The sequence below is a fragment of the Cebus imitator genome, unplaced genomic scaffold (genome assembly GCF_001604975.1).
Source record: "Cebus imitator isolate Cc_AM_T3 unplaced genomic scaffold, Cebus_imitator-1.0 Scaffold66, whole genome shotgun sequence".
NCBI lineage: Eukaryota > Metazoa > Chordata > Mammalia > Primates > Cebidae > Cebus > Cebus imitator.
Genome location: NW_016107381.1, coordinates 2,966,303 through 2,988,785, shown reverse-complemented (window position 1 = coordinate 2,988,785; position 22,483 = coordinate 2,966,303). Strand labels below are relative to the sequence as shown.

The window sequence follows — 22,483 nt, the reverse complement described above, 5'->3', positions numbered from 1 at the left end:
CTCTCCTTGTCCGCTTGCAGTGTGGAGGTGACTGAAACTTTGCTGTCGAGGTGAGATCAGCCTTCCTCTCCCAGGGTTCAGACTCCTGCCTGAGGATTTATCTGGGCAGTGGTGGTGACAGGGCAATGCCTTTTTGAAAGAGTTATTATGGCAAAAAAGAGGGAGAAAGCCAAGTTCAGACATTTCCCTTGGCTGCAGGCAGAAACCAGCATTCAGTTGCCTAATCTGTGGACTCATCAAACGTAAATTATTCTGGATTGCTTTTCTTCCCATATAGTTTGCTGTAAACTTTATGATTTAGTTATTTATTTTTTGCCAAAGATAAATAAAAAACTTTTAACAAAGGAAGGGGGGAACCCCTAAACTAACACTGTGGAAAAGTTCAGTGAAGACCCTTTAAGATGCCCAATAACCAAGAATAATCCTAAAAGAGTTTAGAAAGTCAGTTAGATTGTAACCTGAGCTGGAATTGGCTTCTAGGAGGTGAGTCACCTACTCCATGTTCAGATTCATTTTGGAACCGAAGCAACAGCAGCCATTTAGACTTTTCTGAATGCATCCCAGAGTCTGGCTCTTCTGCCAGGCTTCAGTAGGTGCCACCACAGAGCCTTGCCGCGGGCCTGAGAAATTTGCTTGCTTGGGGTTTATCAGGGTGTGTCTCGTGCCATTTTGGGCATTGCAAAAAAGGAGCGGGGCTGTTTTGAGTATTTGTGGAAAATGAGTGAGTCAATTAAAAATAAATCCCGGACATGCCATTCCCCCCTCCTCACACTGCCTGTCCCTGTCCTCACCCCTTGTCATTGCATTGTGAACTATTGGACTTGGCATGACATTCACAGTGAGGTTGCTGGTGGCTCCGGCTGTAGAAGTAAGAAAGGAGAGGAATGGTGTCTGTGAGCCAGCTATGCTGTTCAAAAACATGTTTTTTCTTTTTTATTTAAGTAAACTTTTTATAGAAACTTAACACACATACCGAAAAGCATGCAGATGTTAACCGGGAGCCCTATGAATTTTCATGAAGTAAACACACCTGGGGAACCTGGGCTTAGCACAAGAAGTACAGCATTGCTAACCCAGAGCCCTGGTGGTGCCCCCACTCCATCCTCCCACTCCCCACCGCTATCCTGACTTCCAACATCACAGATGACTTTTTTCTGGTTTTGAACTGGCAAGAATGTCTGGCTCCTTTTACTCTACATTAAAAAGATCCAATTTCCACCTCATCTTCCAGGAGGTGGGTTGTAGGATAACCCTCCACCCCCTTGGGTTGCAAGGACAGGCTCCAAAATCTTGGCAATCCAACATCCCACAAGCCTTGGGCTCCAGACTCCAGCACTCTTGTTCCAGGCGCCCTTGAATGAGCTCCTCTGTTTTCCAGCAGAAATCATGGCCTGATGCCACCTGGAAGACCCAGTAGCTTGGAAACAAGAGTCCAGAGCAGGGTATAATTGTGAGCTCACAGGGAGGGCAAGTGAGATTTGGAGAGACCTGCCACATTCCCCACAGAGGATGAATGACATTTACATCCCTTCATCAGGGTCAGAGCCATCCCACCCAGGCTACTGAGGCATGGCCTCTTGTGGAGGGTGGGGCTGGCCAGAAGGGAGGGGAGAAGTGTGGCTGTGGAAGGTGGCTCATGAGGGATTTTATAGATACATTTGTGTTCTAAAAGGGAATAAAAGCAAATATAGCCCTTGGGTCATTTTCTGTAATAACTCATTAATGAGCAGCCATCCACAGGTTTCTGTAAGTGATTCCCTGTTCAGTTTTTCTTTTTGTTCAAGCCAACATTTGGGACTGTTGGTTTCTCACTGTATCAAGTATTGTTTTTCCAAACTTGCTTCTCTCATGCTTTGAGGAATGCTTCATGAAAATATTTTGTAATTTGGTGAGTAAGATGACTTTTTCCTTTTGGGTTTTGTTTCTTACAAGGTTAAAGAAGCCAATATCTCTGTATGTGTATGTATTTTTATAATGAGTAGTGCTATGCAACCTCTCCCCCAAATCATCTTGGCTGCTCTAAGTTCTCCAGGCATATTTACTATGGTGACATTTTAGGCAATTGGTTCTGAAGAAAAGATGCCAATAGGAAATATACTCACATTCTAACAGGACCTCTCAATTCCTTCCCTGCAGAGTGTGTTCTAAGACTGTACAGATATAAATATAAATACCAGTACACACTGTATTAAAGCCTGCATCGCTAGCCATGGACAAACGTGGGATGATGCTATACATCTTGTTTGCAACTTGCGCTTTCCCTTCTGACTCTGTTGTGGATATTCTTTCACGTTAGTACATTCTAACTCCTGAATTCTTTTGAAAGGCTGATGTGGTAGTATGGTTATATTGCATCATACGAGAGGACCTCAGAAAGTTCGTGGAAAGGTGGAATTCAAAGATAAAAATATAAATTACTTCTTAACATAAGCTCCAGCCAGTTCAAGGCACTTTTGTAAGTGATGATACCAGCCATTTAGTCCATCCCTAAGGATCTGAGGGTTCTGGGAATTTAACCATGTCAATGTGTTTTTTGCATTATTAACTGAAGGAAAATATTTGCCTTTTAAAGACTTCTAGGATTAGGGAACAGAAAGTCAGAAGAAGCCAAGACTGTAAGGAGGCTGCCTAATACTCTCCCATTGAAATTCTCAAAAAATTACCCTGTTGGATGAGACGAATAAGCAGGAGCATTACTAGGATGGAGGAGGACTCTCTGATGAAGCTTTCTGGGGTATTTTTCTGCTAAAGCTTTGGCTAACTTTCTCAAAACCTCTCATAATAGCCAGACGTTATTGTTCTTTGGCCTTCCAGAAAGCCAGCAAGCAAAATAGCTCAAGTATCCCAAAAAACTGTTGCCATGACCTTTACTCTTGACTGGTCACCTTTTGCTGTGACTGGACCACTTTCACCACTTGGTAGCCATTGCTTTGATTGTGCTTTTTCTTCATGATTGTATTGATTAAACCATATTTTATCATCATTTTTTTTTTCTTTCTGAGATGGAATCTCGCCCTATCTCCCAGGCTGCAGTGCAGTGGCACGGTCTCAGCTCATTGCAAACTCTGCCTCCCAGATTCAAGCAATTCTTGTGCCTCAGCCTCCTGAGTAGCTGGAATTATGGTTGCACACCCTTGTGCCCGGCACCTGTGCCCGGCGACTGTGTTTTTAGTAGCGACAGAGTTTCACCATGTTGGCCAGGCTGGTTGGTCTCCAACTCCTGACCTCAAGTGATCCACCTGCCTTGGCCTCTCACAGTGCTGCGATTATAGGCATGAGCCACTACACCTGGCCCGTATTTCATCTAATATAATTCTTCAAAGACATGCTTCAGGATCTTGGTCCCACTTATTTAGAATTTCCATTGAAAGCTCTGTTCTTGTCTGTTGCTGATCTGGGTGCAACAGTTTTGGCATTCATCAAGTGGAAACTTCAATGTTTCGGTCAGAATGGTGTCAGCTGAACCAATTGAGATGTCTGTGGCATTGGTTGTTGTTTCTGTTGTTGATCACTGATCCTCTTTAATTAGGGCACAAACGAGATTCATTTTTTTCTTCAAAAATTGATGTGGATGGCCTGCGGGTGCAGGCTTCATCTTCAACACTGCCTTGCCCCTTCCTAAAATGAGTTAGGCGTTTGTAAACTGCTGATTTTGGCAGGGCATTGTTGCCATAAACTTTTCGTAAACCATCAATGATTTCATCATCCTTTCACCCAAGCTTCATTGTAAATTGGATGTTTATTCTTGCTTCAATTTGAGCAGAATTCATGTTGCTCCGAAAGGGGCTTTTTTCAAACAGGTGTCTTATCCTTCCTAGTGCTTCAAGCTCCATCCTGTTCAGACGTGTTGTAACAAGTTAGTATGAATTTATTTGGGTACAGAAAAAATTTTAAATCTATGCATAGTTTTTTTATAATATGCATTTTCATGAACTTTTTGAAGATCTCTTTAATTTACCCATCTCCTCTTATGGATACTTAAGTTCTTTAAAGTTTTGAGCTTTTACAAGTAATACTATAAAGAAAAAACCCAGACTTTTATGTGTTTCTCTCTGCATTTATATATTTCTAAGGCTGAATTCCTAGAAATACAATCAGTGGGTACAAAGATGCTCATTATAAATTGTGCCAGGTGCTGCCAAGTGACCCTAGAGAGGTTCTACCAATTTATACTCCCACCAGTAGGGTCTGGGAGTGCCAGTTTCCTCACCCTGCCAACCCTCAAGAGTACCCCCATCTTTTCAACTTTTGGCCAATCATGTTATTTTAAAAAATGACATTTTACTTGCATTTGTTTACCTGCTAGTGAGGCTGTGCATCTTTTTATTTATTGGCCATGTTTATTTTTTGTGCCATGCCTTTCTATTTTCTTTGTTCATTTTTTTCCTGGTTTGTTTGCAGTTCTCTTACTGATTTTTAAAGAGCTCCAATTAGGGACATAGAGGATTGTTTTAAAACATGCATTTAGAAAAAAAAAAAAATCTCGATTGGCATTTCTGGCTGTAAAGCTCTATGAAAGACCAAGTAGTTCTTCTTTCTGGCACTAGTTGAAGGCTTTGGTTTTCTGCTTTGTTTTTATTTAATTAGGTGAAATTTTTCCTCCTGGCTGGAGAGTCTGACTGTCTGTAAATGCATTATCATTTGTGCAGCACGGAGTGGATCGTGATGTGAGGTGGAAAGTGAGCCATGCCAGGCAGGGGTTGGAGCCTGTTGGAGCTGATTATTGCAGGCATTCAGTGAGAAGCTGCATCTCTTGCCCCGTGTCTCTTAAAACCCGTAGTCTCTCATGTTGTTAGCATAAAGGCACTTGATTGACAAAAGGAGAGACAGGGAGAGTCTCTCTGGAGCTGTGCTGGCACTCTGGTTCATTATGTTGCTTTATTCTGCTGGGATTTCTTATGTCAGTCTAGCTTCACGTGGAGCTGGTATTCCTCTCTTCACATCCAGAGTGTGTGGAGAGCTGCCACCTTCCATATAGGTGGATAACCTGGCCTCGTTTGTTCATAGGACACCTGAGCTGCCAGGAATGGGGTGACTGAGGGCCTGGGTCCCAGTGTTTCGATGGCCATTCATAACAGAGGCAGGCTCTTGACTGAACCCCTTTAGGCTCCTTCATTCCTGCCAGGCCACCATCACCTCCGCCAGTAGCAAAGGGCATGTATATTTGCCTGCTCTGGATGAGAGTCCCGGAGCACAGTGGCCTGTCACTGTGCTGCAGCTTCACCATTCCCTGGATACAGAAAGAAACAAATAAAGGCCAAAGGTAGGGTGCTCAAGGTTTGGGACTTACCATGGGGAGAAGATGAATCAACCTCTCTGGATGGAGGACAGAGGCTTGACTGAGAGGCTGTCTGCAACCCAGTGCAGAGCAGAAACAGCGCTGACTCAGAGAGGTGTTTTCACCTGCCAGATGTAGCTGCGCCTGGCTCTCTTCCCCTTTAGCATGTGTCTGACCTTGCTTTCCTGTGAGCTGGCTCTGTGGGCATGGGCCATCACAGCATGTTGGGTTTGTCTTATGAGAAGCTGTGTCAGATGATGCCGACAGCACGTTATCAAATGCAAAGTCCTCATGCCCCAGAGTTCTGGAGGCAAGCTTTTATCTGCCAAGGTTGCCGTATGAAGTACTGGGCTACATTTGAATGTTTGCTTTGAGCCATGAAGAATTGCTAGTTTACACTCAAGCTCATCTGGAGGTAAAGGTTGCCTCACGGAAAATGGACTTTTATAGGTTCCATGGACTTCTCAAGAAAGGCAATAATAATATGAATAAAAAAATAATATGAATAAAAACTTGAAATTTTGGTTCCTGTCTCCCCTTTTGCCTTTAAAATAAGCAAGTTGTCATCTGAGCATGAAGAGACATATTTTAGTTCTGTTATCTTAAAATGCATGCAAATAGGGACTGTCCACAAGATTGAGGAATAATCATAATTTGAAGGAATAATCCACAAAATGTTCATAGTATTTTAGCACAGGGAAGCAACTGTCCATTTTTCCCTCCTCCTTTTTCTCTTTCCATTTCAATAGACACTCTGTTGTGGGCCCTGGGCTACATTAGAACACATTGCCTCCTCTAGTATAAAAGTTGCTCATGGGTTGTAGGGGAAAGAAAGACACCCAATAGAAATTTATGGAGCATTACCGTAAATGAAGATAGAGGTTTGCATAAGTTATGTTGAGAGGTCTGAATGGGAGCATGTACATTGTCTTGGGGGACTAGGGAGAAAACCCCTGGAGAGGTGGGCTGGCCAAGATACCCAGGGCCATCTCTGCTGACCTGGGGACATTGAATTTCACCCTCTGTGGAATGGGGATTTGAAACAGCATGTGACATAGTCAGATTTGTTCTACAGCTGTGTGAAGGATGCTTTTAGGGGCCAAGACTAGGTTGTGAGTGTCAGGGTTGGGACATATTAATTATTAATTACAGCACCGGTTGGTTGATGGCAGTGGGGGTGAGGGAGAGGGACGGTCGGTGGTTCTACCAGCTGAGATACTGCATGATGCAGGAGGAGCAGGTTTAGAAGAAAACCAAAGTTCTGTTTTGGACATGCTGAGCTTGTGCCAGGGATGAAGTATCTTTGGCAGTATGGGATGGAAGTGTGAAGCCAACAGTAGAGGGTGTCGTTGAAGGGAAGAGAGCCGAATTGGAAGTGTTGGTTTGGGAGCTATCACCATGAAGGTCAAACTATTAGTGGACAAAATGACTTAACTAGGGAAGATGTCGCTTGCTCAAGCAGTTGGGAGCAAAACTCCGAAGGCTGTTGAGGGATGGGAGGAGGAAAAGGAACTTCTAAGATGACTGAGAAGGAATGATCAGAAAGCCAGGTATGTGTTAGGGGGAGGCAGAAGAAGAGGGGAATATGGTGTGAGGGAGGCCAGGGGAATGACGTTTCAGAAGGAGGGAATGATCTAGTTGATCCAAAGCAGCAGAATTATGCCTAAGGAAAAGATGGAAAATTAACATTTGAATTCAATGATTGGGAAACCCCCACCCCCGCCCCGCCCATGACTTTGTGAAGACAGATTCAGGAGTGATGAAACCAGACAGATGTCAAGGATTGAAGAAAATGCAGACTATAGCGTTTCAACCTTGTTTTTTTTAAGATGGGATCTGGCTCTGTCTTGGAATGCAGCATCGTGACCTTGGCTCACTACTACCTCTGCCTACTGGGCTCAAGTGATCCTCTCTCCTCAGCCTCCTGAGTAGCTGTGACTTACAGGCACGTGTCACCACACTTGGCTAATTTTTAATTCGTCTTCTTTTTTTTTTTTTGGTAGAAATGATGTCTCACTATATACCCCAGGCTGGTCTTGAACTCCTAGGCGCAAGTGATTCTCCCATTTTGGCCCTGCAAAGTGCTGAGATTGTAGGCGTGAGCCACTGCACCTGGCCTCAAAGCTATTTAAAGGTTAATCATGGTCTCAGCGTTCACCTGGCCTTCGACCTGTTCCAGCGCCTTGGTATTGAGCTGCCGCTGTTAATAGGAAGCATTGGAGTCACCTGAAGAACCAGACCCACACTGTGGGGCATGTTATTTCAATTTATTGAAAAATTGTTTCCTAATGAACAGTTCCCTTCTGCTCTCTCATCTCACCTGGTATGATTCTATTATATTCAGTTCTGGGTGTATCCTTTTATACTTCAGATCAACCTTCCTCTAATTATTAATCATGTAACTATATTAGAATGCTTTGTCTTATGAAATGACATGTTATGTACCTACATTGCATCTGGTCTTTATATCATAGTAATTCTTTAATCTTGAATAATAGCACCTTTAAGAAATGGGCCCTGGTTAATCTTAATGACCACTATCTGCATGCTGTCATAAAATGTGTGAAAAATTAAGAAGCTTCCACTGAATTTTAGTATTTTTTTTTTCCTTAAGAGGTTTTCTAGTGTGAGTGATACTTGGCGAGAGTTCTAATATTTTCAGGTCTGTGACTACTTGGCTCTAATACCAAGATAGACAAAACAGCCCTTTGATTACCCAGGGAGTCTGTCAAGTTTGCGTTTGGTCAATCTCTGTTTTACGTATAACGAAACTGAGTCACAGGGTGGGTAAGTCATTCCCTGAGCTTGGAAAGTATGGTAATAGAATTCGGTGTATGGACGCAGGGGCTGACTCTGATGAGAAGAGCTCCATAATCCATCTTTAATTTTTAAACTTGCTTCATTTTCTGGAAGATCATCAGCTATGCTTTCATAGTCTACCCTTTGCAATCTGGAAACCCCAAATAGGTTCATCTCCACAGTTTCAGCCCTTTAAAACAGATTTACCAAATCTGATAGTCTCTTGCAAAGGTAAATTGCTCACTCGGGAAATCTGAAAGCTGCGATGCTTCAGACATGCATACTAAAGTGGGGACTCTAGTGGTAAACACTGCTTCACTCTGGCACTTTCTAGATGTACCAACATCATTTCCTCAAGAAGCCAGCTAATTCCTCGTGATGGAGGGCCTGTCGTCGTGCTCAGGAGGGAGGGTGCCTGCATGAGCAGATTGTAGAAGCAGAATGGACCAGTTTAATGGATTAAGCTACTTAAGAAAATTTAAAAAGACTCACGGGTTAATATACACACCCTCCTTGCTTGACGGAAAAAGACTGGCGTTTTTGATCTCCCTGGCAGGATTGCTCTCCCAATCAGAAGTGATAAGCCAAACAATCATTTATTTGCTGAGATGTGATGGAAGATTATGGATAATTGAAGTGAACCAGAGAAGCCCTTTAATCCATAGGGAACAGGAGGCAGGTGTGATTCCTGTCCCTTTGGAGATTATTTTCTCCTGTTGCATGGGACCATGGAACTAACCATCTCCTAGCTGACAGTGGAGACAGTCAGAGTTGTAAAGTGCAGAGGCCAGAATTGGGTCTCATCTGGGAGCCAGACCTGGATTCTCTGGCCAGCTCCAGCACTGCCTTTTGTTGGGCTGGTTGATCTTTGGCTTTAGTTTCTTTGTATTAAACAGGAGGAACTGTCTTCAGTACCTGCCTTTCAAGGATATTTTCAGTTCTTCAGAGGAGGAGCTCTATGTCAATCCCACATATTATTTTTAAATGCCGAAGACTCTATCTAGGACAGGTAGATGATGTATGTTTGGCTGCTATGGGGATGATTACGAGTCCACAGAAACAAAGAATAAGCTGAGAGTTGAAAAGGAATTTGGTTGTCATCTATTACCACCTTATTTTATGCATGGGAAAACTGAGGCTCAGGGAAGCGTAGCAACTCCCCCATAATCCAGTGGTGAGTCCCATATGCCTTTCTCTTTTGACCTGCTTTATGGCCGTTAGGAAGGGTTGGTTCATGTGTGTAGTTTAGCTAATGCTATTAAAGAGCACTAGAACACATGCACACAAATGTTTATTGCAGCACAGTTCACAGTAGCAAAGACCTGGAACCAACCCAAATTCCCATCGATGATAGACTGGACAGGGAAAATGTGGCACATATACACCATGGAATATTATGCAGCCATGAAAAACGATGAGTTCGTGTCCTTTGTAGGGACATGGATGAACCTGGAAACCATCATTCTCAGCAAACTGACACAAGAACAGAAAATCAAACACCGCATGTTCTCACTCATAGGCAGGTGTTGAACAATGAGAACACATGGACACAGGGAGGGGAGCATCACACACTGGGGTCTTTTGGGGGGAAATAGGGGAGGGACAGCAGGGGGTGGGGAGTTGGGGAGAGATAGCATGGGGAGAAATGCCAGATAAAGGTGAAGGGGAGGAAGGCAGCAAATCACACTGCCATGTGTGTACCTATGCAACAATCTTGCATGTTCTTCACATGTACCCCCAAACCTAAAATGCAGTTAAAAAAAAAAAGAGCACTAGAAATGATTTAAGGAGGGCTAATTATTTCTTAGGAACAATTGAGCTGAGGCCATCATGTATGAGAAGACACACAGCCAGGGTCTTCACTGGGAGCTCTTTAACTGTGTCCTTAAAACCTGGTGTCTGTCCCTACAATCTGCTTTTGTGGATCTGAGTGACCGCCAGGTCCCAGCCAACCCAGCCAAATTCCAGCAGGCTTCTCATCTGACCAGGCAACACTCCCTCTAGAGAGGCAGGAAGAGAAAAGGAACCCAGCCTCCTCTCACTCAGAGAGTCAGTAAAAATCTATGGAGGGAAGGAAGGGGTAACATATACTAGTACCATTTATTGAACCCCAAGCATGTGCTACCTGCTCTCATAAATACACTTTATCCTTCTAGCTCTTGTATGTTCACATGATATCCATATTTATATATGTTTTATATCTATATCAATAGCTATATCCATATCTATATCTTTATCATTATCTGTATCATCATCCCTCTGTCCCTTAGCAATGCTGCGAGGGAGGTGGGGTTTCCTCAGTTTTACAAATGGAAAATGGAAGCTTAGAGAGGGTAGCTCGCTTGTTTGAAGTTGCACAGCTAGTTATGGTCATAAGAGAACTAGGCATTAGAACCCAAGTCTGGCTCACTCTGCTTTTTTTAACAGACTGCCTTCCCAGAAGGGAGGGACAAGGCGCAGGGATTGGGCTTCACTGTCTGGTTTCCTTGCCTTCCCCTTCTGGTTTCCTTGCCTTCCCCTCAAACCACTTCTGTGCTGGCCACCCTGGTTTTCGATTCTGCTCTGTGCCTTTTGCCCCTTCTTAGTTGCAAAAGCCAGGGGGCCCTACCAAGTCACAGCCTTGGCTACCTCCAGCTGAGCCCATCTGAGCTTTGCTCAGCCTCCTGCAGCCCCATATTGCGGGGCAAGGAGGCAGATGATGTGGACTATTCTAAGTAAGACAGCTTTACTGTGGCTTTCCCCACCCTGACTTCTTAGGGAGTTAGTATCCAAAATATCTGACCTACTGGCTAGGCCTTGCTATTTCTGTTTTTGGAATGTCATGGCTTAATGAGTTTGGTGGGTAAATCTATCTTAGGAGATATGTTTATTTTTTCCTCCACAATCAGCTTCTACCCTGCAACTGCTGCTGCCTTTCAGAATATGAAAGGAGTTCGTAATAGATGGAGTCTCCCAGGAGAATGTCTTTGCATTTGCTCTTTCTTTTCCAGGATGAACACTTGCCCCTTTTATTTCACATTCCTTTGTAGTTGGTGGGGTTTTTGAAGTGAGAATATAACGGTAAATGCTTCCATATGTCTTTCATAGGTTTTTTTTTCCTCAAATATCAGTGCAAATTTTGTTCTCTGTAATACAGTTTGATTAATGAAACATTTTTTAAAGGGTAGAGAAAAGTTACCAAGAATAACACAAGAATAACACAATAACAAAATAACCAAGAATAACACAAAGCCCACCGTATGCCTGCCACCCAGTTCCACTGAATTCTAATCTTTTGCCATGCTGGCTTCAGATTTTTTTAAAGACAAATCTTGCAGTTGAAGCTCATGTGTGCTGATCCCATTTGCCAGAGGTACCCACGATCCTGAATTTGGTATTTATCCCTCCTGTACATTTTAAAAATACTTTTACATCTGTATGTATCCATTAAAATAGTATGTTTTTAAACAGGATGTAGATGATATTCTACAGTTTGCTTTATTTGCTCAGCAGTAAGTTTCTCAGATTTACCTGTGTTGTGTCATGTAAACCCTAGTTCATTTAGTTGAAGCTCTGAGTAGCCTTCCATTGTGTGAATGTACCCTGTGTCCCATCCATTCTCCTTTTGATGAACATTTAGTTTGTCTTATATGTAGTTTCATATATAGTAGTGTCTCAGTGAATTTCTCTTGCTATCACCCTGGGGACATGTACATGTTTGTCCCTAGGCCTAGAGTATGTATTAGGATTGACTGGGTCAAAGTGTCAGGGCTTTAAACCAGTGATTCCATCTTAATAGGGGCTGGATAAAATGAGGCTGAGACCTGCTGGACCGAATTCCCAGGAGGTTAGACACTCTGAGCCGTAGGATAAGATAGGAGGTTGGCAGAAGATACAGGTCATAAAGACTTTGCTGATAAAACAGGTTTCAGTAAAGAAGCCGGCTAAAATCCACCAAAACCAATGGTGACAAACGTCACCTCTGGTCGTCCTCATTGCTCATTATATGCTAATTACAGTGCATTAGCATGCTAAAAGACACTCCCACCAGTGCACTGACAGTTTACAAATGCTTTGACAACGTCTGGAAGTTACCCCATATGGTCTAAAATGGGGAGGAGCCCTCACTTCTAGGAATTGCCTACCCCTTTCCTAGAAAACTTATGAATAACCATAAAAATGAGCAACCAGTAGCCCTTGGGGCTGCTCTGCCTATGGAGTAGCCATTCTTTTATTATTTTACTTTCTTAATAAACTTGCTTTCATGTTATTCTATAGATTTGCCTTGAATTCTTTCTTGCATGAGATCCAAGAACCCTGTCTTGGAGTCTGGATCAGGACACCTTTCCTGTAACAAAAGTGTGTGAGCTTCACTAGAAGTTGCCAAATTGCTCTTCAGATGTGCATTTGTGAGTTCCTGTTCCTCTGCATCTTCTCGCCACTTGAGAATGTTGGGCTTCAAATTTTTGCAAGTCTGATGGGCATGAAAGAGAGCTCTAGTGTTCCATTAATCATTCTTTGATTACAAGTGAGATTCAGTATATATTAAGTAGCTATTTGAGTTTCCTCATCAATGAAAGTAACTGTTCGTGTGCTTTGTCCATTTTTTTACTGGGCTGCTTGTGTTTTCTTATATCATTTTGTCAGAAAATTCTAGGTATTGATACTTTGTGGGTTATACATGTGGCAGATACCTTCTTCCGGTTCATGGCTTCTCTTTTAACTTTGTTTATAATACCTGTTGATGACTAGGAGTCTTACGTTTTAATGGAGTCGTATTTAACAGTCTTTTCCTTTGTGGCCTGTGCTTTGAGATTTATTTCAGAATTTCCTTGTTTCCCTGAGCTCATAGAGATACACTTTGGGGCCTCTATGAAGATTGTTTTGCTTTTCTGGCCTTTTTCCTTAGTTGGCTTTGGTATTTTCCATATTTGCCCTGCCTGGCGGCATCTGTGCGGAGCAGAAGAAAGAATGTTGAACAGTTCCCGGTGGCTGTGGAAACTGTCGCAGTTGTCCCTGGGCACAAGGGGCTGGGCTGAACTTGGGGTTGTAGCAGAATCCTTCTTCTTGGCCAGTGGCTGTTACTGAGAGGTGCTGAAGTGCAGAGTTGATTGGCCCGCTCGTAAGCCCTGGCTTATCGCAAGCCTGATAAAATTGGTCGTAAAGTTGTCCCCTCCTTCACTTTAGTGGCATGTCCATCACACTTCCTCCTGCTGCTGCTGATTGAGCTGAAAAGACAGACAGCATGAGGGGATGGTTCCTGCTCTGGATTCTCTCCCAGGCCTGACCAGCAGCCAGCCCTTGGCAAGGACACGGGTGTGAGTGAAAAGCGAGCACTTGCAGAAGTTCTTCCAGAAGCTCTTCACTTCAGCGCCTTTCCTCTTGGGAGCCCAGAAGTGTTCTTCACCCCAGCCTCATTTATCCATTGCATTTTGTGTGGCAGAGCATGAATGGGTTCAACTCCAGTTTAGATAAATTCACAGAACTTAAGAGTGTCAGAACTGGAAACGTCCTTAGGGGTCAACAGTTTCCCTCATTCATTCAGTCAGCAGGCATTTATGGAGGGTCTGCCAGGCACCTGGCACTTGCTAGTTGCTGAGGATGCAGCAGCAAGAAGACATGGTGTGGGGAGCAGCCGGTCAACAACAGGTCTCATTTCAGAGTGGTGGGTGTGATGGGATAGGGGGATATGCCTTGGGATTGGGCACTTTTGTCATTTTCTGATTTTACATAAACCTGTAGTCTTCTAGTGCAGGAGTCAGTTGGCAGATAGGCTAAAGCCAGCCATCCCCTGAGCCAGGTATGGTTTTTATGTATTTAAATGGTTGGGAAAAAAACCCAGACATTTATAATATATTTTGATAATAGGAAACACAAACTTTGAACCTCAATTGAGTGAAATGCTAATTACCCTCCCCCAAAAGATTTCCATTTTATCACAGAAAAATTTTCCCAGTGATTATGAACATATTTTAAATTTCATCAATAAAAAATGTGTGGAGAATTCTTTTCTCTCCTCTTACATAGGTACCTTAATTTGGCCTCTTGGCCTACACAGACTGAAATATTTACTCTGGCTGTTTGTAGACCTGTTCTAGCTGTGTGACCTTGGGCAGGTTACTTCTTCAATCTCGGGTTCCTCATCTGCAAAGTGGATATGGTGCCTGTTTCATAGGGCGATTGTAAGGAGTAAGAAAGAACGAATGTTTCACTCCTGCCATGTGTATGTGTTTCAGTAGATGTCAGGTCTTCCCTAGCGAAACGTCCATAATAATTCATTTCTGGAGGGCTATTAAGGGAGCAGGAGGAGGGATGGGATGAGGGTGGGGCTGGGGTTCAGTGCTCATCTTAGAGGTCTGCATCATGACAAACAGCATCTTCCAGAATTGCTGTCAGACCCCCAAACTGTGGACCTTGGACCTCACAAAGGCCGTATCCCGATGGCTCTGCAAACCCAGATGAGATTAATACTGCTGCAACATAATTTTCTTCATGAAATGCACTGAAGCATAGCTAAAAAAATGTAAGTAGCAACTATTAGGCCCTTGATGAAGCTATAAGTACAGGACAAAAATAATTTGTAAAATGATTTCCTGGTGAAAAACTGTCCTTTACCTAGACCTCTTTGCTTGCCCCATTAATACCAGCCATTGGCTTTCTTTACTAACTTGCTTTATAAGAAAGAAATGAAGCCTTTATCATTTTGTAGCTCATGCTGCTTTACCCTTGTAGGAGAAACAACCATCTAGCTGTATGAAGGGCAGACGCTTCATGGCACAGTAGGCAGCTAGGCTCACTCACTATCCTGGTGACTTGCTCTGTCCATCAGTTGTTCCTGCTGCAGAATTGCAGACCATCTTCTTTTAGGCTTATAGACAGTGTAAATCTGTGCATGTCAATAGCCAGTGGACCTGGGCTGAGCGCAGGAGTCATGTTATAACTTCTCACCAATTTCTCTGGGCTGTATCTTCCTTGAACAGATGGATGAATGGAGGCTGGGGCTATTGGAATGAGCTCACAGGGAAGGGTGGCCTGAAGAGTCTAGACAGAGATGGAGACCTGGCTGTGCTCAGGTGCTTGGAGCCAGAGGGCACATCCTTGCCCCAGACTCGGACAGCCTTGTGTGACTGTTCTTGGAGACAGCGAGCATAATCCTCACAGTCAGGCTCCAGCAGGAAGCAGTTTGATGGGAACTGAATGGCTCTGGGATGTGTACAGGACAGACGTCTCTGGTTTTCTCTGACACTGATACTACTGCGTGGAGCAGCCTAGAGTCGAGGTTTTCAGGGATTTTCTAGGGATGTTTATAAACAGATCATTGCAGAGCAGCTCACTAGCTGGTCTTACTTGTGCTTGTGCATGGAGTGTGTGTGTGTGTTTGTGTGTGTGTGTGTGTGTGTGTGTTTGTGTGTGTGTGTGGTATGTGTGTATGTTTGAAGAAGCCATCACGGGGAAAACAGACAGTAGCTTTCAGTGGCTTCATAACACTATGTTTGTTGGCACTGGGCAGTGGAAAGAGGTTGTTAATTCTCTGGGGAGGTTTAGGACAAGATCTGTTTGAGATCTGCAAAACCAAATACTAAGCCGTATGTGTGTCTGTACATTTGTATGCATGTGTGTCTTGCCTTTGCTGTTCATTGAGCCTTCAGATCCAGATTGTCAGGAAGCAAAGGATACAAATGAAGGCTACTGGGCAGAAATAGGGAAGCAGGGTTGCCATGGTTTGCAGATGTTAATTCTAGATTACGTCATGACAGGGGGTCCCCCTAGGGCGGGAAGAACAGCAGAAGGAGAGAGCCAGGAGAACTCCAGCTGGTAGGATAGAATTCCCATTTCTCAGCTGGAAAAAGTCAACATCACTAACTGCATGTTCTGGAGTAATTTGGGCAGAATGCAGCAGCTGCCTGAGTTTTTGTACTTGCCCCAGTTTTGGCCCCCTTGTCAAATGTAAATTTGTGGGAGCCAACAGTTTTGGAAGAAGCTTCCGCAGCAGGCTGTTTGTCTTTGTCCAATGAGGGGGACTTGGAATTTTTTTCTTTTTCATTCTTGGTGCAGATGGTGTAGTTATTTTAAGTAAGTGATGTGCTGCGGTGAAAATGGGCAACTCTTTTTCATTTTTCAGCTTAATGAAAAAAAGAGAAGGGAGGAGGAGAAACCCCAACTAGTCAACTTCGTGCTAATGCTTGTCTTTTTTGGATTTTAAATGTGTCCCGAGGCACTAAGATGGGATAAATATTTCAGCCACTAGAAAGTCCTGCCGTCAGCCTGAAAAGATTTCTAACCTCTTTTAAAGCAGACAGGGTAGTAATTTACTTGTACAAATCCAGACACCCCCATGTCCCTTATTTTAACTATGTATGTAGAGATCCCACTCACATTCTAGGAGGAAGAGACAAGGGGTGGATGGAACCTTCCAGGGAAGAGTACAGGGTAAAGGGAGGAAATAAATTAGTGACTGAACATTTGGCTTTCTTAGAGTGGTTACAAGTATTTATTGGAGACTTACAGAGTGGTCAGGTGCCCAGGGTGCAGAGTTGAACACAACAACGCCTCTCTGCCCTCATGGAGTGTTCAGTATGGCGGGGAGGTAGCACAGACACACCAGTAAGCACAAGCTGGGATAAAGGAAAACAGGACACTACCAGTGTGAAAAACAGGGGGACTGTCTGTAGATTGAGTGTCCATGAAGGGATCTGAGGACGTGATTTAAGCTGAGGTCTGAAGGATGAATGAGGTTAGCCAAGTGTATTTGTTTGCGTGGGCTGCTGTTAGGTTGGTGCAAAAGTAATTGCATTATGCAATTATGCATAATTGCATAATGCAATTACTTTTGCACCAGCCTACCATAGTGTAGTCCACAGACTGGGAAATGACAGTAGTTTGTCTTCTCACATTGCTGGGGGTTAGAAGTCTGAGATCGAGGTGCAGGGTTAGTGTTCTCTGAGGCCCCTCTTCCATGGCCTATGGATGGTCCTCTTCTTCCCGTGTCTTCACATGGCCTTCCCTCTGTACATGGTCTGTGTCCTGATCTCTTCTTAGAAGGACATCAGTCATACTGGATTAGAGCCCACCCTTACGCCATCATTTTAGCTTCATTACCTCTTTAAAGATCCTTGTCTCCAAATATAGTCACATTCGGAGGTTCTAGGGTTCAGGACTTCAGCATATAAATTTTGGGAGGACACAATTGAGCCTATTACACAGATGAAAGGTAGGTGGAAGAATGTCTGGGGTCAGCAAACAGCACACCTGGAGGTCTCACAACAGGGGCCACTGAGGTATGTGGCAGGAGATGATTTGAAGTAAGTGTCCAGTAGCAAGCAGCAACTGGACCAGGCTGGGCTTTGTAAACTACAGCGAGAGTTTTAGATTTATTCCGAGGGCACAGAGAACCCACCAGTGCATTTTAAAATCGCACCCCGAGTGAAGAGAAGGAACTGGAGGGAGTGAGAAGTGGGAAGTCTATAGGTTTTTTTAATTAATAAGCTAAGGTTTGTCAACCTCGGCACTATTGACATTTTCAGCTGGATGATTCCTCGTTGTGGGGGCTGTCTTGTGCATTACAGGAGGTGTAGCAACATCTCTGAACTCTGTCCACTAGATGCCAGTAGCACCCCCATCTCCGTCATGGCAACCCAGGGTGTCTCCAGACAGCGCCATATGTTCCCTGGGGGGCAAAATGGATCCATGTTGAAAACTCGTGGTTGAAAAGGGCAAGAGAATAATGGCGGCTTGGATTGGGTGGTACCAGTTGAGTGAGGCAAATGGATGGGCTTGAGGAATTTTCGAAGACAGAATCAACAAGATTTAATTTGCCTTTGCCTTGATTCCTCCTCATGCCTTTTTTTTTTTTTTTTTTTTTTGAGATGGAGTTTTGCTCTTGTTGCCCAGGATGGAGTGCAATGACACGATTTCAGCTCACTGCAACCTCCGCCACCTGGGTTCAAGCAATTCTCCTGCCTCAGCCTCCCAAGCAGCCGAGATTACAGGTCTGTGCCACCACACCCAGCTAATTTTTGTATCTTTAGTAGAGACGGGGTTTCACTGTGTTTGTCAGGCTGGTCTCAAACTCTTGACCTCAAGTGATCCACCCACCTCAGCCTCCCAAAGTGCTGGGATTATAGGCGTGAGCCACCACTACCGGCCCTCCTCATGCTTTTGAGTTTGATGATGTCACTTCCCTAAAGCACATGGCTGTGCACCACCTGCATGCCTAATATAGTAGCTCAGAAAAGCAAAAAGAATGTGCCTCTCTGTTATTGTTCTCCAGGCCCCAGGATCCCTGGTCCTGCTGGGAAAGCGCTTTGAGCCCCGTGTCTGGCAGGACCACCTGTGTGTAACGGACATGATATTTAGTCTCTGCATCCACCCATCCATTTGTCAAGTCCATGTGCCGCCAGCCTTATTGACTCTCAGAGCAAGCACTTTTGGATCTAATCTGGCCAATTTTCTGGCTCCAGGAATCTGTTTATCAGAATAAGATTTCACCGTTGCAGTGACTTTTCCAGGGGGGCTTGCCTTCAAGGAGCTAGCTCTACAAATGCAAGTATAAGTATTTCCAAACAAGGCAGAATGACAGTTACATTCCAGGCCCCCGAAGAGTTCTCTGCTTGCTGGAGAAGTCCAGAGCAGTTGTTAGCAAACAGCTGGAATGTCTGGGTTTTCTGGGTTGAACATTTGTTGTCTGGCTGGTATCCAGTACCTGGCTACCCTTCTAGGGTCCCCCTCGAGCCCTTGCTTGGAGATGGTGGATTGGTTTCTTGTTCGTCTCAGGGTTGTTGGTGGCTTTCTGGAGTCTGGTCTTGAGAGGGAGTCTCATATTGATTCTGGGCTCAGAGGAATAGCACATATGATTAATTAGGGATGGCTGACTTTGCAGTGGAATAGGAGAAATAGTAGCATAATACCTTTGTATTTCCTAACAGTCAGAGCTGCATGATTTTTAAATTCCATGTTGTTCCCTGCTCTGGGCTACGTCTTCCTGCACAGAGTCTTTGCCGACACTGTTCTCTATACCTGAGGAGTGCTTACTTTCATCTCTGTATATCTATCAACATCCACAGTAAATGCTACCTTCTTTCTTGGAATCTTTTTTAATTTCTTTGAATTTTGACTTTATCTTAAGAACGCCAGGGAGCCATTCAACTACCTGTTAAAGTTAAGAAATGCCATGGTTGATTTGCTGCTAGGAGAGGGAGAGTGGGTTGGAGAGGGGCAAGATTGGAGCCAGGGAGGCGAACTTGGGAGGCTGTGCTGTGCAGCAGTCCCTGTAAGAGAGGGTGCTGCTTTGGCTAGAGTCGCAGCTGTGCCCCTGGAGGCGTAGGGACTGGTCACATGTAGGAGGTGATAGATTGAGGAGGGGACTAGGGAGATTTCTCGGGTTCTGATGTGGGCAGTTGGGCAGGGTAGAGCCCGTCCTTGTAGCTTCTCTCCTAGAGTTCTCCAGTGAATGATGAAAGCTCATTTTCAGTAATGAAACATGCATGTGCATTATTAATTCTGTATAATGCAGCAGATGGTCTACAAGGGAAATTCCATGGCACCAAGGCTGATGGGGTGTTGCTTGCCTATGACGGTGTCCCTTGCAATTGGTTGTTGTCCACTTGTTCTAGTTATAAAATATTTTTAGTATCACCCCAGTGGTACCATCACCAGACTACAGAGTTAGTGCTCATCTGTGTTTGGAGAAGCCAGGGAACACTTCAGAGGAAAGGCAACATATTTTTTTGTTGTTTTGTTTTTGTTTGTTTGTTTATTTTGAGACGGAGTCTTGCTCTGTCACTAGGGTGGAGTAGAGTGGCATGACCTTGGCTCACTGTAACCTCCACCTCCCTGGTTCAAGCTATTCTCCTGCCTCAGCCTCCCAAGAAGCTGGGGATTACAGGCATGTGCCACCACACCCAGCTAATTTTTGTGTTTTTAGTAGAGACAGTTTCACCATGTTGGCCTGGATGGTCTCTATTTCCTGACCTCGTGATCCGCCTGCCTCAACCTCCCGAACTGCTGGGATTACAGGTGTGAGCCACCGAGCCCGGCTGAAAGGCGGCATACTTGTTTGTTTAAGGGCATGCAGGGATTTACTAGGAGACCCAGTGGGTCGAAGGGCATCCCTGGTAAAAAGAATAGCACACATAAAGGATAGCGGCATGAAGGAGGATATGATCTTAGGGATCCGGAGATCTAGAGATGCTTCGCTTTGGTAAGGTTTATGAAAGAGAACTGTGACCCGTCTCTTCTCCTGCTACCCCCAGGCAGGTCTAGACATCCCTGTTCTTATTTTGCTGTGTGTGCCTTTCCAGCCTCAGGTATAAGCCCTACCCATCATCTCTGTATCTTTAGAACATAGCACCGGTATCTGGTCATAAGTGTCCAATAAATACTTATGGAATGACTCAGGAGGGAGCTATGGAGCTGTGGTGTGCTGAAGGACTGGTCTTTTTTTTTTTCTTTTCCTGCTTTTCCCCAAAACTCTTTTACTCACATGGCTTCTCATTTCCAGCCATTGATCACAAGGGCTCAGACTGATCAGACCTATCAGAAACTGGCTCCCTTGAAAATCTGCCCCCAGGGTCCACTGGTAGATGAACTCAGCACCCTGCCCACCTCCACCACCACAGGGCTGGCCTTCTCTGTTTGCCCGAGGGTTGGCTGTTTGGGGTGGCGCCCTTGGCACTTTATGACCACGTTCAGTGGAGTTGAATCTGAAGTTGCAGCTTGGTTCTCAGCCTCCAGTAACTCTTGGCAGGCAGTTCCATGACCTTGGGACCCTCTTGGAGATTAGAAATCCCAAGTTCAAGATTCAGCACAGCCTTTTCTACCTGTGCGACCTCAGGCAGGTTGGTTTTATAGGTCTGGGCTTCTGTTTCCTAGAGTGAAATGATCTCCCAGTATTCCTGCCAACTTGGCCCAATTTCAAGGATTCTGTGATTGTAAGGGCTGCAGAGTCTGAGGCCGGGAAAGGTGTTGCAGTTCCTACTGCTGGAGACATAGGGAGTCCAGTGCTCACTCCTGTCTAGAATTTTTAACCACTGCTGATGGCCAGAAAAGAACATTTGAATTTTATTAGCAGTCTTTGATGGAGAAAGAAAAAAAGTCTGTGAATATCCATTTTGTGCCAGACATTTAAGTGTGTTTGTTCCCTGTATTTCTCCATTTAGCCCTCTCAGAATCTCTGGAGGTGGAGTAGGGCAGATTGTTAGTCCATTTCACGGGTGAGGAAACTGAAGGTCAGAGAGGTTGAGTCACCTACCGGAAGTCTCACCTGTACCAAACCACACGTGTTTCAGTTGAGGAGCGCTCAGGTCCCTGCTGTTGCTGTGCCGTCTGACCTGTCCCCTCTCTTTGACAGAGAGCCAGCTCCTCCCCGGGAACAACTTCACCAACGAGTGCAACATACCAGGCAACTTCATGTGCAGCAATGGACGCTGCATCCCGGGCGCCTGGCAGTGTGACGGGCTGCCTGACTGCTTCGACAAGAGTGATGAGAAGGAGTGCCGTGAGTGGCCTGGCCCTTTGCTGGGGTGGGGTGGCAGCCATCCTGGGGCAGAGGGGAGCAGGTCCTGAGCTGGCCTAGACCCTGCACGCTCTGCTTGCTGCAAGCTGGTGGTGTTGTGCCTCTTGCCAACAGTCTTGTCGTCTCTGCTGTATCTCCGTCTCAGAGCCACATGCTCTGTGCAGACACAGGGCTCGTGGTGGATGTAGAGCCAGTGCTTTGAGAGAGCAGAGGTTTTACCATCAGGTTCTACCAGTCCCTACCATGGAGTCCCGTCCTTGCTTTCACTTTATGTATGAGCCATTTGAGAATCCCAGAGGTTATGTGGCTGCAGCATCTTAAAACCAGCAAGTGGCACATGGGCTGTGGGAACCCGGAGCTTCCTGACTCCCAGGTCCGTGCTGGTGACCATCTTACAGAGCACCATGGAAATTTCTTGAGGATTAAGTGAGGTATAGCATCCCGCCAAGTATCCAGCATGGAGTTGGCACTGAATACATTGTAACGTGCATTCCCCTCCCCTTTTCTCTGCCGATAGATATGACTTGAGCCTTTGCTGGGGATGTCACCTTCTAATGGGCATCACCAGGATCAGAGGGTTTTGTGATCCTCCCCAGCCCACCTCCTTTTCAGCCCTTACCTCTTTTGTGCCGTCGAAACAGGCATGAGATTTGGGTTGATGATCATCTATGAGAAAAGAGGGGCTGGGGTTGTGGGTTGAGAGGGGTCCATGGTGTCAAATGATCCTGCTCCCTGCCCTGCAGAGGTATATTTCTCTTCCTCTTCAGAGTTTGCCTCTGCAGAATGAGCTTGGCCATGGTGCCCTGTGCGCGCATCCTCCTGGGTGCTCTGGTAGGTAGGAAATATGACCGGCAAGTGGTGGGCACAGGGTTGTCTCATGGGGGATTGCCGTGAGACCACATGACTGGACAATG

The 22,483-nt window shown here is 44.9% G+C and overlaps 1 protein-coding gene across 3 annotated transcripts in view; it reads left to right on the top strand.

The window, feature by feature from the left end:
* LDLRAD3 (low density lipoprotein receptor class A domain containing 3) overlaps positions 1 to 22,483 on the top strand; it is a 299,452-nt gene that overhangs the window by 72,972 nt on the left and 203,997 nt on the right. For all 3 annotated transcript variants that reach the window (XM_037739245.1, XM_017530506.2, XM_017530505.2), the window contains exon 2: positions 21,405 to 21,551. In XM_037739245.1, coding sequence (XP_037595173.1) covers positions 21,464 to 21,551 — 88 coding nt within the window. In that variant the 5' untranslated portion in view covers positions 21,405 to 21,463. The remainder of the gene's footprint in view (positions 1 to 21,404; positions 21,552 to 22,483) is intronic.